This window comes from Thamnophis sirtalis, unplaced genomic scaffold (assembly GCF_051295495.1).
Source record: "Thamnophis sirtalis isolate CommonGarterSnake01/CBP01778 unplaced genomic scaffold, rThaSir2_p1.2 scaffold_1, whole genome shotgun sequence".
Lineage (NCBI taxonomy): Eukaryota > Metazoa > Chordata > Lepidosauria > Squamata > Natricidae > Thamnophis > Thamnophis sirtalis.
The window spans coordinates 169778158-169795777 of NW_028261381.1; the positions used below are offsets into that span (position 1 = coordinate 169778158).

Here is a 17620-nt window from a genome sequence, read left to right on the forward strand (position 1 = left end):
AAATATAGTCTTACTGGGTACTTTCCCACAACAACGTCCCTGTGTGACAGAGGGATTGACCCAAAGTCTCCCATCTGAAATTCAGTAAGTACTTTAAAGGAAGAAAAAAGAACGCCAGCAAGTGTTCTAAAAATAAGCAATTACATTTTCCTCTGCCTGCCCATTTTATTTCAGGCAGTTTGGACGGACCAGCATAATTACGCAATAATTACATAATTTTTTTCTTTCATTCCTGGAATTGCCTCCTCTAAAAAATAGCTCTCAGCATAGGTGCAGAAGAGATTGGGTTCACCGACAAAAGGGCAAACGACAAAACCGCGCCCGACTAAACCGCAGTGACAAAACCGCGTGCTCTAAAGCGCTCCGACGAATGAGCGCTGAATCGCGCCGACAACAGTGCAGCGACAGAAGCCCGCTGTAAAACTAAACCTAACCCTAAACCTAAACCTAACCCTAAACGTAACGCTAACCCTAACCCTAAACGTAACCCTAACCCTAACCCTAAACGTAACGCTAACCCTAACCCTAAACGTAACGCTAACCCTAGCCCTAAACGTAACGATAACCCTAACCCTAAACGTAACGCTAACCCTAACCCTAAACGTAACGCTAAACCTAACCCTAACCCTAACCCTAACCCTAAACCTAACCCTAACCCTTACCTTAAGTTAAATCGGCTTTCTGTCGACACGCTGTTGTAAAGCGCCCTTCTGTCGCCGCGCTGTTGTCGCCGCGCTGTTGTCGGCGCGTTGATGACGTCGCGGTTTTAGCGACGCGGTTTAGTCGGGCGCAGATTTGTCGTTTGCCCTTTTGTCAGGTCACGAAGAGATTGGGCAAAAATTTACCCTTCCTCCACTTTGTGGGGAGTGGGGGGGAAATATGTGTCAAAAACAAAAATCAAGATGGCAGCTGCAACTACACGGTCGACATCCCTGGTCGTTTTTCACCCATACGAAAAGGACAGCACTGTCTAGAATAGCGTTGCTCAATCTTGGCAGCTTTCAGATGGGTGGACTCCAACTCCTAGAATTCCCCAGCCAGCCCCTGGCTGGCTGGGGAATTCTGGGAGTTGGAGTCCACCCATCTGAAAGCTGCCAGCATTGGAAACACTGGTCTAGCATCTTGCTGGCGTCTTACCGGCTGTTCGGAGGGCTGGACTTTATCCTGAGCCTCCATCAGCTCTTTGTCGATCTGTTCCAGACGAGATGCCCGGATCTGCAAAAATTTTAAAATAAAACATGGCATTAGAAGTCATTCTTCCTTGAACAATTGATATACATATGATTTGAAATACTTAAGCACTATATGGATTAATAATTAATAATGGAGAACTATTTCTTCGACCTCTGGATGATTGGTGACATTATGGTCAATTGAAAACATGAACGTATATTATAAATTAATGGGAATTCTTTGTTCTAATCTCCGCTTTTTCTCCTTGGAGATAGGTGATATTATAATACTTTAAAGACTCATTGTTATTTGATAGATAATTATGAATTCAAGGAAATAAGGATTGTTACAATTGAAAGAATATTAATGGTGATTTGAACACATAATGCTCAATGGCAGCGAAATATTCAGTTATGTTTAACGCAAAACCAGTGATGTTATTCTTAATCTTAAGAATTGATGCACAAAAACCTGTAACCAAACGACATGCTTGATGAAATGGAGGAAAGTTGTTTTTTTCTTGCTCTTGTTTTGTATGTATTGTTTTGTTTCTTAAGAAAAAGAATAAAAATATATATTTAAAAAAGAAGAAGTTATTCTTCCTTGAGTGGTGCGGTGGCCTAGAAGGTGGAGTTTTCGCCTCACAATCAGGAGGCTGTGCGCTCAATCCTAGGTAGAGGCAGATATTTCTCTCTCTGCGCACGAACAAGACAATATCAGCTGAATATAACTCCGTACTGGCGACAAGAAGGAGATCTGGCCAGTAATCACTCAGCTCCAGAGGTGGGTTCCTACCAGTTCGCACCAGTTCAGTAGAACCGGTTCGTCAAATGTACCGAACCGGTTAGAAGAGGTTCCACCAATGGACCCGGAAAGCAGGCCACACCTACAGAAGAGGTTCCAAAAAATTTTGAAACCCACCACTGACACACACACACAGGGAGAGAGAGAGAGAGAGAGAGAGAGAGAGAGAGAGAGAGAGAGAGAGAGAGAAAGAGAAAGAGAAAGAGAAAGAGAAAGAGAAAGAAAGGAAAGGAAGAAAGAAAGAAAGAAAAAAGAAAAAAGGGACAGAGAGTCAAAAGGAAGGAAGGAGAGAGAGAGAGAGAGAGAGAGAGAAAACACATGGCCGGCAAACCACTCCCACCAGGTCACATGGCCAGCAAGCCACTCCCACAAAGGAGGCCACACCCACAGAGTAGGTTCAAAAAAATTTTGAAACCCACCACTGCTCAGCTCTATTCAGTTGTTTAGAGTCCACCCGGCAAGGGATTATAGGGTCATTCTCTTCTCTCAAGGTGGTATTCAGCAGGTTCTGACCCGTTCTGGAGAACCGGTAGCGGAAATTTTGAGTAGTTCAAAGAACCGACAAATACCACCTCTGGCTGGCCCCGCCCCCATCTATTCTCTGCCTCCCGAGTCCCAGCTGGTCAGGAAGGAATGGGGATTTTACAGGAACCTTCCTCTGTCATGCCCACCAAGCCACGCCAACAGAACTGGTAGTAAAATTTGTGGAATCCCGACACTGGAAGACACCCTTTTAAAACATTACTATTTTTATATGTGTGCAATATCTACAGTTAGATTCGCAGACTAAGATGGGTGGGAGCTTAATTGTTCATGCCTTTTGCAACAAGTGTGCAAAATAGGTGGAGCATCTGACACCCTTAAAAATGGAGTTGGGTTTTCAGTGTGCAATCATGGCCACCATCTGACCTCCACAGCCGTGGTGAAATTCAATTTTTTTTTTACTACCGGTTCTGTGGGCGTGGCTTGGTGGGCGTGGCAGGGGAAGGATACTGCAAAATCTCCATTCCCTCCCCACTCTGGAGGTACAACCACAGGTGGCATTTGCCGGTTCTCCGAAATACTCAACATTTCTGCTGACGGTTCTCCAGAATCTGTCAGAACCTGCTGGATTTCACCCCTGCTCTTCGGTAGATGCCCCCATCCTGCCAGCTGGTTGGGAAAGCAGGAGAGAATAGGCCAGGCCAACTTCCACCTTCTTCCAATATTTGAGTGGCTGTCACAGAGACCAGGGGGTGGACCTATGTTTTAGGCAGGCCCCCTTTTCTCCCTCCTCCTCCTCCTCCTCCCCCCAAACCCCACTCCATTCTAGCATTGACGATGTTACCTAGCTTGGTGATGAAACATCTGCAAGAAAACAACCAAGCTCAGAAAACACCAAGGACCCCACAGTCCTCTTCTTCCTCCTCCTCCCCCTCCTCCTCTTCCTCCCCCCTCCTCTCCCCAAACCCCACTCCATTCTAGCACTGATGATGTTACCTAGCTTGGTAATGAAACATCTGCAAGATAACAACCAAGCTCAGAAAACACCAAGGACTGCACAGCCCTCTTCTCCCCCCTCCTCTCCCTCCCCCTCCCCCTCTCCCTCATCTTCCTCCTCCTCCTCCCCCCAAACCCCACTCCATTCTAACACTGATGTTGTTACCTAGCTTGGTGATGAAACATCTGCAAGAAAACAACCAAGCTCAGAAAACACCAAGGACCCCACAGTCCTCTTCTTCCCCCCCCTTCCTCTTCCTCCCCCTCCCCTCCTCCTACTCTCCCTCACCTGGGCTCTTTGCACCATTTCATCAGTTGTCCCAAAGCGCTCCTCCATGAGTGTCCGGATGTGCTGGGCTTCAAATTCCAGCTGCTGGCGGATCAGGTCCATCTGCATGGAAAACTGGGGGAGGCCGAAAAGAAGTTAAGTAAGAGATGTTCCCTCTGCTTACGACGCCCTTCCGGGCCTCCCCTCCTCCTCCTCAACATTTAAGGGCCAGGATTTGAGATGAGAGAAGGTTGGAGATGTAGCTGGGATACATTTGGGGAAAGGTCTCTGTCCTTGTCCTGGAGTCTGTCTTGCCACCCACCAGCCTGGGAACTCACCGTCTCCACATGGGGAAGTTCATCCAGCCGCTTAGAGAGGCTTTGCAGTTGAGTGTAATACCAGAGTTTCTCTCTTTCCTCCTTTTCAATCTCACTCAACAGAAAACATCTAAGAGGAAGGAAAGACGGCAATTAGAGAAGGGAGGGAGGAAAAGGAGGGAAAAAAGGAGGGAAAGGAATAGAAAGGAAGGAAGGAAGAAAAGGAGAGTTAAAACAAAAGGAAGGAAGGATAGACAGAAATAAAAAATGGGAGGGAGTGAGGGAGGAAGGAGAAAAGGAGGGAAAGAAATATAAAGGAAGGAAGAAAACGAGAGGTAAAACAAAATGAAGGAAAGGAAAGGAAAAAAAGAAAGGAAAGGAAGATAGCTTATTGAACATTGGGAGGCAAGAAGAGAGGGAGGGAAGGAAAAAAGAGGAGAAGGGAGTCTATCATTTCAGAGAGAAACAAATGTGAATTCTGCTGAAGGAAAAAAACCAAGAAAACTGAAAAGGAATTGAAAGTTTTTTTTCCTCCACACATCGGCATCCAGCTGGATTCTAGCAACATGTCAGAAGGAAGATTGGCTCCACTTGAATACTTCTGGAGGGGCGGAGGAGAAAGGAGGAGGAGGAGGAGGAGGAGGAGGAGGAGGAGGAGGAGGAGGAGGAGGAGGAGGAGGAGGAGGAGGAGGAGGAGAAGAAGAAGAAGAAGAAGAAGAAGAAGAAGAAGAAGAAGAAGAAGAAGAAGAGAGTGATAATAAAATGTATGAGAAGGGGAGGAGGAGGAAGACATGGAAGAAGGAGGAAGTGGAGGAGGCAGAGGAAAAAGGAGGAGGAGAAGGAGAGATGATAATAAAATGTATGAGAAGGGGGGGAGGAGGAGGAGGAAGAGGAGGAGGAGGAGGAGGAGGAGAAGAAGAAGAAGAAGAAGAAGAAGAAGAAGAAGAAGAAGAAGAAGAAGAAGAAGAAGAAGGTGATAATAAAATGTATGAGAAGGGTAGGAGGAAAACATGCAAGAAGGAGGAAGAGGCAGAGCAAGAGGAAGAAGGAAGAGAAGATAAGAAGCAGAACACTCATCCTTATCCCTCCAAAAGTTCCAACCACTTCACCTCTCCCTGTCCAGCTCTTCCAAGAGTCGAATGGTGGCCCGGCCCAGATCTCCCATGTTGTCCTTCCTTTGGAGAGAGGCCGAATGGGACAGACTCTGCTCCGGACTCTGGTCCTGGCAGACGGGCTCAGGAAGCAGGGCTGGAGGGTGGAATTTCAGGTTGTACAAACTGGTGATGTCCATCTGCAGGGCTGAAGGAACAGGGAAAGTTGATGAAAGGAGAACACGAGGACAGCTTAGGGCACCAGACACATCCCCCACCCCATCTCCGAGCTCCAGTATGTAGGTATATAGGTGATTTATCCAAATTCCAGGCCTCCAGAAATTCTCTAGTGCAGGCGTGGCCATGGTGGGCGTGGCTGGGTGTGTGTGGGAATGGCCACATGACATGGGCATAACACGGGACTTGTGCAAGGGGCACCAGTGGTGGCCAGGGGCTAAGGGAGGACTTCCCTGAGACCCTCCCTCACTCTCCTTCCTTCCCTTTCTTCTTTTTCCTTTCCTCTCCATGCTCCTTTCTTCTTCCTTCCTCTCTTTCCTTATTTTTCCTTCTTTGCTCTCTTCCCCTCTTTCCCTTTCCCTTTCCTCTTTCCCTTCCTCCTTTCCTGTCCCTTCTTGCATGCTCAAATGCAAGAGGGGAAACATTTCTCCTTTTGTTTTGTTTTCAGATTGTTTTCATAGCCCTCTGCCAGTGAAAATGGGGCTCGTGGCTCCCCCGGACCCTGTTTTCGGTTGCGATGGCCTCCTGCAACCCTCTGCCAGCAAAAATGGAGCAAAAATGGGGGGGGGGCTGCACGCTGTTTCCAGGCCAGCCACGTGGGCCAGATCTAAGCACCCTGCGGGCCGGATGTGGTCCACGGGCCTTGAGTTTCACACCCCTTCTCTATTGCATTGTTGCTCAATCTTAGCAATTTTAAGATTTGTGGACTTCAACTCCCAGAATTCCAACTGGCTGGAGAATTCTGGAAGTTGCCAAAGTTGAGAAACACTACTGTACTCCATTGTTTTTGGACTTAACTTGGTCTAGGACAGCGATGACGATTTTTTTTTGGCCCACGTGCCATAAGTGGGGGGGAGCGTGGGCATGCCGCACCCATAATGCAATGCACGACCCGCCCAGCGTGCATGCATGCATGACAGGCATCCCCCCCATTTTTGCATTCCTTTTTTCGCCCTTCCCAGGCTCCAGAGGCTTTATAGGAGCCTGGGGAAGGCGAAAACAGCCTCCCCCCACCTCCCCGGAGGCCCTCCGGAGGCTTCAGGAGGCTCCCTGAAGCCTCCAGAGTGCAAAAAAATAGCCCTATGGGCAAATCGGAAGTTCGGGAACTGACTTCCGGTTTCCTCGTAGGGCTAGTTTAAGCCCTCTGGAACCTTCAGGGGCCTTCTGGAGGCTTCCCTGAAGGCTCCGGAGGACTAAAAACAGCCCTACCAGCAAACCGGAAGTGACTTCCGGTTTGTCTGTTGGGTTGTTTTTTGTCCTCCAGAGCCTTTAGGAAAGCTCCTGAAGCCTCCGGTGGGCCTCCAGGGGGGGGGAGGCTGTTTTCACCCTCCCCAGGCTCCTATAAAGCCTCTGGAGCCTGGGGAGGGTGAAAAATGGCTTTAAAAAAGGCTGAACTCAGCTGGCCAGCACGCGCATTCGCGCTGGCCAGCTGACAGGGCAATGCCTCGCGTGCCCTGACAAACGGCTCTGTGTGCCACCTGTGGCACGCGTGCCATAGGTTCGCCATCCCGTATCTAGGACCAACCTATGGCATGCATGCCACAAGTGGCACACAGAACCCTCTCTGCGAGCACGCCAGCCATCGTCCCAGCTCTACCGCACATGCACGCGCCTCCTGCCAGCCAGTTGATTTTCAGGTTTCTGCTGTGCATGCGCAGGGCGCATGTGCGAGGTGAGCCCCCTGCACATCCCCATGGCCTGTGTTTGCTCCCAGGAGGCTGCAGGGAGACCTACTGCGGCCAAAATAGGACGCAGAGTGTGGTGCGCGGGGGGGGGGGCTCCTGGGCAGGGTCGGAGTCCCTCACGCATTGCATTATGGGTGTGGCCACTCAGGGGCGCTTTTGGCATGCGACTAGAAAAACGTTAACCATCCCTGGTCTAGGATGCTCCCAGTTTCCCAGTTGGAACCAATGGTAAAATCTATCCATGCAATGTGCAGTGAAGGAATTTTCATCATAACTTCTGACTTCTGTCTTCGGCATATCAACCTCTCCACTCACCTTTTAGCTGGTCTAAAACCTCCATTTGTCCCGAAGACACCATCACCTTGGCCTCCTGTTCCAGTTTCCCCTGCAGATGCTTCAAAACCACCTGGAGAAGAAGGAAGAATTAAAATAAAAATAAAATACAAGGAAGTGAGAACAAGAAAGCGATCTGAATAAGCCTCCGGGAGCATTTTTTTTGTTCTCATTCTCTGTGCAGCTTTTGCGCTCATGACGAGATAATCCCTCAATGTGGGCAAAGTCTCTATTATCCTCTGCTCGGCGTGATTGCCTATGGAGATGGTTTGGGGCTGCTTTTATTCATTGCTTAAGCTTCTAAATGGATTTTTGTTTAAAAAAATCAAAACATGGTGCAACGTGGTCTTATTATGCACTTTTGACTCATCCCTAACAAATTGCATTTTTCTTCCGACATACAAATAGAACAGCGGTCACCAACTGGTGGGCCGCAAGAAAATTTTGGTGGTCTGCAGAAAAATTATTTGCATTTTTTTTTATATTGCACTAAATCAGGGGTCCTCGAACTACGGCCGATGGGACGGATACACGCAATGAACGTTTGTGTCGCTGCAGAGTCTTTTTGTATGGGTTGGAAGGGGGCGAAAAGTTAACGTTCTGATTTGCTGGACTACAATATTAATGAATGTATTGATTAGTCAATTGATCATATCAAGGCAGGCCGACGGTCGCACCTGGAAGGTATAATGCAGTATTTCTCTACCTCAATAACTTTAAGATGGGTGGACTTCCATACCCAGAATTCCCCAGCCAGGGTGGCTGGCTAGGGAATTTTGGGAGCTGAAGTCCATCCATCTTAATATTGCTGAGGTGGAGAAACACTGGTATGATTTTTTTTCATATATAGCAATAGCACTTGGACTTATAGTCTTCCCAGCTCTCTCTAAGCACTTTATAGAGTCAGCCTCTTGCCCTGGGTCCTCATTTTAGCCACATCGGAAGGATGGAAGGCTGAGTCAACCTTGAGCCTGGTAACATTTGAACTGCCAAATTTCAGGCAGCCAGCAGTCAGCAGAAGTTACCTGCAGTACCGCACTCTAACCACTGCGCCACTTTGGCTCATATTAGATTGAATTTTGGGCCTACTACAAGTCCAGCTAATCTTCCATTCCCTTTCTGACAATAACTGATCAGCAAAGAGGAGCTGTGGAGCTGGGTGACCAGTGAATTTTAATAACAATAACAATAAATTCACAAAACAATCCAATTTATGTGTCCCCGAACTGGAGTGCGTGGACAATTGGCCCATTTGCATCAAAAAGCGGTAAGGAACATTGGCGGGTGGGCCAAACGAGCCACCGTTCCGGTACGGTGGCCACTGCTCGCATTTATTTCAGTCATAAATAGAGGACTATCTGTATATGCGTTATATACAATCTTATATATACAATCATTATTTACAATTCAAGATCACATGAAGTGTTAATACCACTTTATAATGTAAAGCCACACTTAGAATACAGCATTCAGTTTTGGTCGCCACGATGTAGAAAAGATGTGGAGACTCTAGAAAGAGTGCAGAGAAGAGCAACAAAGATGACTAGGGGACTGGAGACTAAAACATATGAAGGTTACAGGAACTGGGGATGTCTAGTTTAATAGAAAAAAGGACTAGGGGAGACATGATAGCAGTCTTCCAATATCTCAGGGGCTGCCACAAAGAAGAAGGAGTCAAACTATTTTCCAAGGCATCTGAGGGTAGAACAAGAAGCAATGGGTGGAAACTAATCAAGGAGAGAAGCAACTTAGAACTGGGGAGAAATTTCCTGACAGTTAGAACAATTAATCAGTGGAACAGCTTGCCTCCAGAAGTTGTGAATGCCCCAACACTGGAAGTTTTTAGGAAGATGTTGGATAGCCATTTGTCTGAAGTGATAAAGGTTTTCCTGCCTAAGCAGGGGGTTGGACTAGAAGACCTCCAAGGTCCCTTCCAACTCTGCAATATATTCTACAATATATTAATATTCAGTATAGATATTGTCTGTATAGTGTTAGTTTTACTAAGAAAATGCAGTAGAATTAGGAAAAGCAGCAGGGTGGGGTGGAAGCCAAATCAGATTGTTCCTCATAAAGATTCTGCAATTAAACTGTAATAGAGATGTTGTCATTATAGATCGATAAATGGAAATTAAGCTTTTAAGCTTTTATAGATGAATAATGGAGGGAGCTAAATGGATTCGTTGTTGTTGTTTTTTTCCTCCTGCAGAAAGCACATTTCCGTATTGCACATATCATCTTAAATCCTAGGCTTTGTGGTTGTTGAGATTTATTCCTTAACAAATCTGCAGGAGCTTAGGGTGTTCTAGTGATTGCAATATCTTCCTATTCACATCTTTTGTCATTTAAAACAAATATTGGGTAATTGGGTGGCGGGTAATTGTATTTGGTTGGGGGTGTTGAATACTAGCGCGGGAAAACTAGCGCGCGAACAAAGGACTCCCTCCTGATTGGTTCCCGGGCGGAGCCGGTTCAATCCTCGCCCTGATTGGCCGAGCTACTCGACGCCCCATTGGCTCTTCGTTCAAACTCGGGGGTATAAATGTAGGGCGCGAAACACACCACGTTGAATCGCAGTTTACTATGAGCTGAATAAAGTCACTTTCCTCTTAACCCTTGTCGCGTCCTTCCCTTCGCCCCAAGATACAAAACTGGCGACGAAGGTGGGATTCCGATTCCCGCGACCACGGAGAAGAACAGCCAGCTGCCACCGCGTCTGAACCAGCTAGCACGCTACCCTCGGACCAAGAACGCCGGCAGCGAACGCGAAAATTTCTCCGTCACTTCTCTCCCTCTCTCCGGCTCCACATCACGATGGCGTCATCGCTTCCTCCTTTCGCGCCATTCGGCGGAGCCACCGGAGAATCCTGGGACGGGTTCATGGAGCGGTTCGAGTGCTACCTGATCGCCTCGAAAAACCAGGCTCAGACCGACGAGGAGAAGTGCAGTTTCTTCCTCTCCTGCTGCGAGCCGTCCATGTTCGCCTCTGCGAGAGCCCTGGCCGCCCCGAGGCCAGCCTACAAACTTGGGTGGGCCGAGCTGATGTCCAGGCTGAGGAACCACTACGCTCCCTCACCCTCTCTGTTTGCACGCCGTTTCGCTTTCCGCCGCCGAGTACAAAGGGCCAACGAGTCCATCAGCCATTTCCTGGAGGCTTTGCGCACCGTGGCCGCCCAGTGTGATTTCGCAGACCTGGAGGAGAATCTTGCGGAACAGTTTGTGTGCGGGGTCCGCGACGCACATTTACGCGGCCGATTACTCCGGAACCACAAGATTACCCTGATGCAGGCCGTGGAGATAGCGCGAGCAGCCGAACTCTCCGAACAATCCACGGCCGACATGGAACGCCTCCAGCTAAACCCCCCCGCACAACCCGCCGCGGGGCCGTCCACCCAGACGAACCTCGTCGACGATCTCTCCCCTGCTGAAGATGAGGAGGAGGAGGAGGAAATCGTAGGCCAGATGAGGATGCAGCCGAAGCAGAGGCCGCCCCAGCAACCGCCGGCGCCCGTTCAGCCAGCATCAAACGCACCTTGCCGCGGTTGTGGCGGCCGCCACAGCCGCGCAGCCTGCCCGTACCGCTCTGCCGTTTGCCGCCGCTGCCGAGGAGAAGGGCACCTCGCCAGAGTATGCCGGGCTCCCCTGCCAGCCCCGTCGTTCATGCAACCCAGCAACCAGCGCCCGGCGCCGCAACGCCGCCAGCAACCACGTCCCGCGAAGCGCACTGAGGACTGCTACTCAACCTACCAGCCCTCCAGCGCTGACTGCGTGGTCTACCAGGCATCCCACGTTCCTGCCGGCCACCGGAAAATAAGCACCGCCGTCCGGCTCGAAGGTCAGCTTTGCCAAATGGAGGTGGACTCCGGTTCATCCCGTTCTCTCCTATCTTGGGCTTTGTTCTCCCGCCTTTGCCCCGGGGTTCCCCAGAGAAAGCTGCGCCCCGCCCGGGTCTCCCTCCTAGACTACCAGGGAAATGGGATTCCCACAGCCGGGATATACCACATCCGGGTGGAATACGGGAATTTTAAAGGGAAACTCCCAGTTTTAGTCGTTAGAAACAACCTGCCCGCTCTCCTGGGGTTGGAATGGTTCTCTGCTTTGGGCCTCACCATAGAAGGGGTACACAGGGTAGTTCCCCTCGCCGTAGATAGCGTCCTAGACGAGTTCTCAGACGTATTTGATGGAAGATTGGGCTGTTATAAGGGCACCCCCATTTCCCTCTGCCTCGATCCCCAGGTCGCTCCCGTTAGACTAAAGGCACGCAGGGTTCCCTTCGCATTGCGAGCTAAAGTAGACGCAGAACTGGACAAACTTATTGAGCAAGGGGTACTCGAGCCCGTAGATCACGCCCGTTGGGAAACCCCCATAGTCCTCCCGGTCAAACCCGACGGATCGGTGAGAATATGTGCCGACTACAAGTCGACCATCAATTTGGCCCTGCAGGCAAACCCGTATCCGGTTCCCGTAGTGCAGCATCTACTCCACTCCTTAGGACAGGGCCGCATTTTCGCCAAGCTAGACATGGCACAGGCCTACCAGCAGCTTCCCGTAGACGACGATGCGGCTACAGCCCAGACCATCGTCACCCACCGTGGGGCCTTCCGTTGCCGCCGCCTACAATTCGGCGTCTCGGTTGCCCCTGGGATTTTCCAGAGCCTCATGGAGCGGTTGCTCCATGGGCTCCCAGGCGTCGTTCCCTACTTCGACGACGTCCTGGTCGCAGCCCCCAGCCACTCGGAACTCCTGAAAACACTGCGGGAGGTCCTCACACGTTTTAGGGAGGCAGGACTGAAATTGAAGCGCAGCAAATGCGAAATTGCTGTTCCCAAAGTTGAGTTTTTGGGGTTCCTCATTGATGCCCAAGGCATCCACCCCACTCCTTCCAAAGTTGCCGCCATCAAAAACGCACCCGCACCCACCTCTAGGGCGGAATTACAGGCGTTCCTGGGGCTTCTTAATTTCTATGCCCCTTTTATCCCCCACAAGGCGTCACTAGCTGAGCCGCTACACCGACTACTTGACCGGTCAGCGGCCTGGAAATGGGGTAGCCGTGAGGCGCACGCATTCGCGGCTATAAAAGATATTTTAACTTCATCGGCAGTCCTAATCCAGTACAGCGATAGGATGCCTCTAATTCTGACTTGCGACGCCTCCCCCTATGGCGTTGGGGCGGTCCTGAGCCACGTCCTCCCGAACGGCTCAGAAGCCCCCATAGCTTTCTATTCCCGGACACTCTCCTCCACGGAGCGGAACTACAGCCAAATCGATAAAGAGGCCCTGGCTGCAGTATCCGGCATTAAGCGGTTCCATGACTACCTCTACGGTAGGAAATTCACCCTGGTCACGGATCACAAGCCCCTCTTGGGGCTACTGGCGGGCGACAAGCCAACTCCCCCCATTCTGTCCCCCCGCATGACTAGATGGACGGAGTTTCTAACAGCATATTCATATACGCTGTTATACCGTCCGGGCAAACAGCTAGGGCACGCAGACGCTCTAAGCCGTTGCCCTCTGCCAGAGACGGACACAGCCCACGTGCCCGCGCTCTCTGTTCTGTCCATCGCCGAATCCGACCTCCCTGTCTCGGCCGCGGACGTCGCAGCCTGCACAAAGGCTGACCCCGTCCTATCTCAGGTTGCTTCATGGGTTTTGAGGGGGTGGCCCACGGAAAAGATAGCGGAAGAATTCCGTCCATTCAAAATGCGACAAGCCGAACTCGCCCTTCATGGGGGGTGTCTTGTCTGGGGGGATAGGGTAGTGATCCCCACAGCCCTGCGGGCACGAATCCTGCCTGCACTCCATAAAAACCACCCAGGCATAGCACGAATGAAAGCGTTAGCCCGTAGCTATGTGTGGTGGCCCTTGTTAGATTCCGAGATCGCAGATCATGTAGGCCGATGTAGAATATGCCAAAATTCCAGGCCGAATCCCCCCACAGCCGCCCCTCGCGAGTGGGAAATCCCTAGAAGCCCATGGTCCCGTTTACATATCGATTTCGCCGGTCCCTTCCACGGCCGAAACTTTATGATAGTGGTAGATGCTTACTCTAAGTGGGTGGAGCTGGTAATCATGACCTCCACCACAGCGGAGAGTACAGTGAGGGCCCTCCGTAAGATGTTCGCTACCCATGGGTTACCGGATGTGATAGTTTCCGATAATGGGCCCCAGTTTACCTCCACCACGTTCCAAGAATTCCTGGCCGAGCAAGGAATCAGACACGCGGCCACAGCCCCCTATCACCCAGCTAGTAATGGCCGGGCGGAGCGCGCAGTTCGCTCAGCGAAAGAAGCCTTGGGCCGCATGGGCCAGGGCGACTGGCAAGAAAGAGTGGCGGCTTACCTCTTGAGCCAGCACTCCATACCCTGCCCAACGACGAATAAAAGTCCCGCAGAGCTCTTGATGGGTAGGAGATTGCGAACCTCCCTAGACAGGCTCCATCCACTCTACGCAGGGGATCTGCCGAGCAACCTGGGGGCCCTCCCTTCCCACGCGTTTAAGTTAGGGGATCCGGTATGGGCCCGCTCCTTTTCCGGGGATCCACGGTGGGTTCCCGCAACCATCACAGCTCTGACCGGCCCCTGTTCCTTCAGGGTCGGCCTGGCCGACGGAGCACAATGGAGGCGCCACGTGGACCAATTAAGGCGTCGCCTTCCCGCGGAAACAGACGGCCCAAGCCCTGCGCACACCCGCTCACACCAGGAGCCAACATCGTTGATTTTTTCCCCATCGGACCGTTTCCACCCGGGGAACGAGAGGCAAGCCGATACGAACTTTCCGGACAGGCACGCCTCAACCGGCTACTCTTTCCCTCGAAGCCCTTATCGAGACTCTGAACCTGCACCCCAACCAGACTGCACGAGACCGCAACCAGACACCCCGGTGGCCACGGAAACGCCACCCCAGACAGTGGGACATTGGACAGGGGACCCGGGGCCAGCTCTCTCCCGCGGGCCCGAACCACAGGTTCACCGCCCTACCACGGACACGCCTCCGCCAGCGGTTTCCCCCCTGTCAACGACCGCCGGGGAGCCACGAAGGTCAGGGCGAGAACGCCACCGCCCCGCCTACCTACAAGACTATGTTTGCCCTTCCCAAAAGAACTCTTTGACTGGGGGGGGAGGGGTGTTGAATACTAGCGCGGGAAAACTAGCGCGCGAACAAAGGACTCCCTCCTGATTGGTTCCCGGGCGGAGCCGGTTCAATCCTCGCCCTGATTGGCCGAGCTACTCGACGCCCCATTGGCTCTTCGTTCAAACTCGGGGGTATAAATGTAGGGCGCGAAACACACCACGTTGAATCGCAGTTTACTATGAGCTGAATAAAGTCACTTTCCTCTTAACCCTTGTCGCGTCCTTCCCTTCGCCCCAAGATACAAAAGGGAGTAGCCATACTTATCATTAATGTTTAAAGAGATCCTAGCGATGGTTGGAATGGAAGGTTGTTCATTTGCCTGTCTGTGGACTTCAACTCCCAGAATTCTCTTAAGAGATTCCCATGGTCAGCCATGCATGAAATACATACACTTTTGAGATCAGAGGCAACATTTCCCACTCTTGAGTTTAAAACTCCATTTTCTAAAATCGTTTTATACTTGTGTTACCATAGCTGCAATTCCCCAGAAGGAGGGAGGGAGGGAGCTGAATAAATGACAAGGGGGAAGAGAGAGAGAGAGAGAGAAGAAGAAGGGAGGAAGGAAGAGAGATATGATGGATAGATGATAGAAGAGAAAGGGAGGGAGGGAGATATATATGATGGGTAAATGACAGAAGAGAGAGAGATGATGGATAGAGAACAGAAGAGAGAGGGAGGGATATGTGTGTGTGTGTGTGTGTGTGTGTGTTGTATTTGTGCTGATAAATAAATAAAGGGAGACTAGTATAGATCTATTTCAAGCTATTTAGCTATCATCAGCTAGCTATACCTTTACTGGGATTGGAACCTGTGCTGTATTGCATCTTAGGCAGATGTGTTAACCATTAAGCCACAGAGTTCCTCTCCTTATCAGCTGAGCCAGGGAGAAAGGTATATATTTAAAGTCACAACCCCTGGTATGCACAAATATGGGAGGAAGTTCACTGCTTCCATTCTCTGTCCATCGGCTCGTCATAAGAGACCATCCAGACAGAAACTCAATATTTTTACTGTTGCCTTTTGTTACATTTGTGTTGTATCTATTTCAAGCTATTTAGCTCTCATCAGCTAGCCATACCCTTACTGGGATTGGAACCTGTGCTGTATTGCATCTAAATGACAGGAGAGAGAGGGAGGGAAGGAGGGAGGGAGAGATGATGGATAGATGACAGAAGAGAGAGAGTGTGTGATGGATAGATGACAGAAGAAAGAGAGAGAGAAGGAGGGAAGGAGAGAGAGATAATGGACAGATGACAGAAGAGAGAGGCAGGGAGGGATGGAGAGAGAGAGAGATGCAATGAATGGGTCATTGGAGCAACAAAGAGTTTGTAGCTAGAGTGGCCTCATTTAGCAATAGCAATAGCAGTTAGACTTATATACCGCTTCATAGGGCTTTCAGCCCTCTCTAAGCGGTTTACAGAGTCAGCATATCGCCCCCACAGTCTGGGTCCTCATTTCACCCACCTCGGAAGGATGGAAGGCTGAGTCAACCTTGAGCCGGTGAGATTTGAACCGCTGAACTGCAGATAGCAGTCAGCTGAAGTGGCCTGCAGTACTGCACCCTCACCACTGCGTCACTCTAGCCTGTCATCTTTGTGTTCAAAGCCAGAAGGCCAGCTAACCCCCCTATCCAGTTGCACAAAATATGAAGAATCAAGGTGAACAGCAGTAAAATATGATCATAAACTCTCATTAGGAAACTCTCAACCAGAAGATCAGCCACGAAAGGAAAAATGGGAATATTGCTTTCTCTCTCATATGGAAAGAAACCAAGCATCAAAACACAGACAAAACACACCGAAAGCTGGTCAATTAAACATATTCAAATATATATATCGTGGAGTGGGTCGCTATATTAAATTGACTAATAGCAATAACAATAACAAGAATATCTGGAACAGTTTACATCCTGTGAGGATACTGATAACACCAACAACAGTTTACATCCTGTGAGGATACTGATAACACCTCTGCCTATCCTAAACCCAAGAGAAGGACTCAAAAGCTGGATAAAAATGCCAAATCCAGTCTGAACATCTGGCTGACTGTGCAACCAACCCCAACAAAAACAGATAGTTCTAAGTAGCAGCCGTAAAGCTTCACACAGATTGTGCTCACGATGTGTCCAGGTACTTTTGCATAACAGAGACAAGGCCCATTCCCTCTGCAATTCCACTGTTACATCAAATATCCTTGATTTAGGAATTACATATCAGGATCTCCACTGGCTAACATACTCAAAGTTCTCCCAAAGGTGCTTTCTCAAGAGGCAACTGGACTTCCTTGTTTTTCTTTGAAAGCCATTTCGCTTCTCCTCCAGGAAGGATTTATATTCCTTGCAGAGAGCTGGTCATTTGCATCCTGTTATAGAGTCGTTGAGGCCACCTGGAGGTTTATCTGTGTCTTTAGGGTCACCCGAGTGGTGCAAATGGGTGTGGAGCCTTCTTGGAACTGCTGAAAGGACTGTGAGATTCCAAAAAAGCTCCACACCCATTTGCACTATTCAGGTGACCCGGAGGACACAGATAAACCCCCAAGTGGCCTCAATGACTCTATAAAAGGATGCAAATGACCAGCTCTCTGCAAGGCATATAAATCCTTCCACTCCCCACCACCCAGTCAGAGCTGAAGAAGCTTCTTGGTTGAAAAGCAAAACGTCTTCAAAGAAAGCGCTCTACATGGGGCAGCCCTTGAAGAGTGTTCGAAGACTTCAGTTAGTCCAGAACACGGCCGCATGAGCGATTGTGGGTGCACCCAGGTACACCCACATTACACCTATCCTCTGTGAGCTGCACTGGCTACCCATTAGTCTCCGGACCCGCTTCAAGGTGCTGGTCGTTACCTATAAAGCCCTACATGGCATCGGACCTGGGTACCTGAGAGACCGCCTCCTGCCGATTACCTCCCATAGGCCGATTAGATCTCACAGGTTAGGTCTCCTCCGGATTCCATCCGCCAGCCAATGTCGGCTGGCGACCCCCCGGGGGAGAGCCTTCTCTGTTGCAGCTCCAGCCCTCTGGAATGACCTCCCCGTGGAGATCCAGACCCTTACTACCCTCCCGGCCTTCCACCAAGTCCTGGCTGCTCCAGCAGGGCGGGGGG

General features: G+C 50.2%; 1 protein-coding gene across 1 annotated transcript in view; it reads right to left on the minus strand.

Moving 5' to 3' along the window:
- The window catches only part of LOC106554481 (adenomatous polyposis coli protein 2), a 55099-nt gene that overhangs the window by 35547 nt on the left and 1932 nt on the right, over window positions 1-17620 (minus strand). Inside the window, exons 2-6 of the mRNA XM_087703281.1 lie at window positions 7370-7460; window positions 5151-5340; window positions 4063-4171; window positions 3746-3859; window positions 1138-1215 (exon numbers count right to left, since the gene is read on the minus strand). Of these exons, the coding sequence (XP_087559407.1) occupies window positions 1138-1215; window positions 3746-3859; window positions 4063-4171; window positions 5151-5340; window positions 7370-7460 (582 nt within the window). The remainder of the gene's footprint in view (window positions 1-1137; window positions 1216-3745; window positions 3860-4062; window positions 4172-5150; window positions 5341-7369; window positions 7461-17620) is intronic.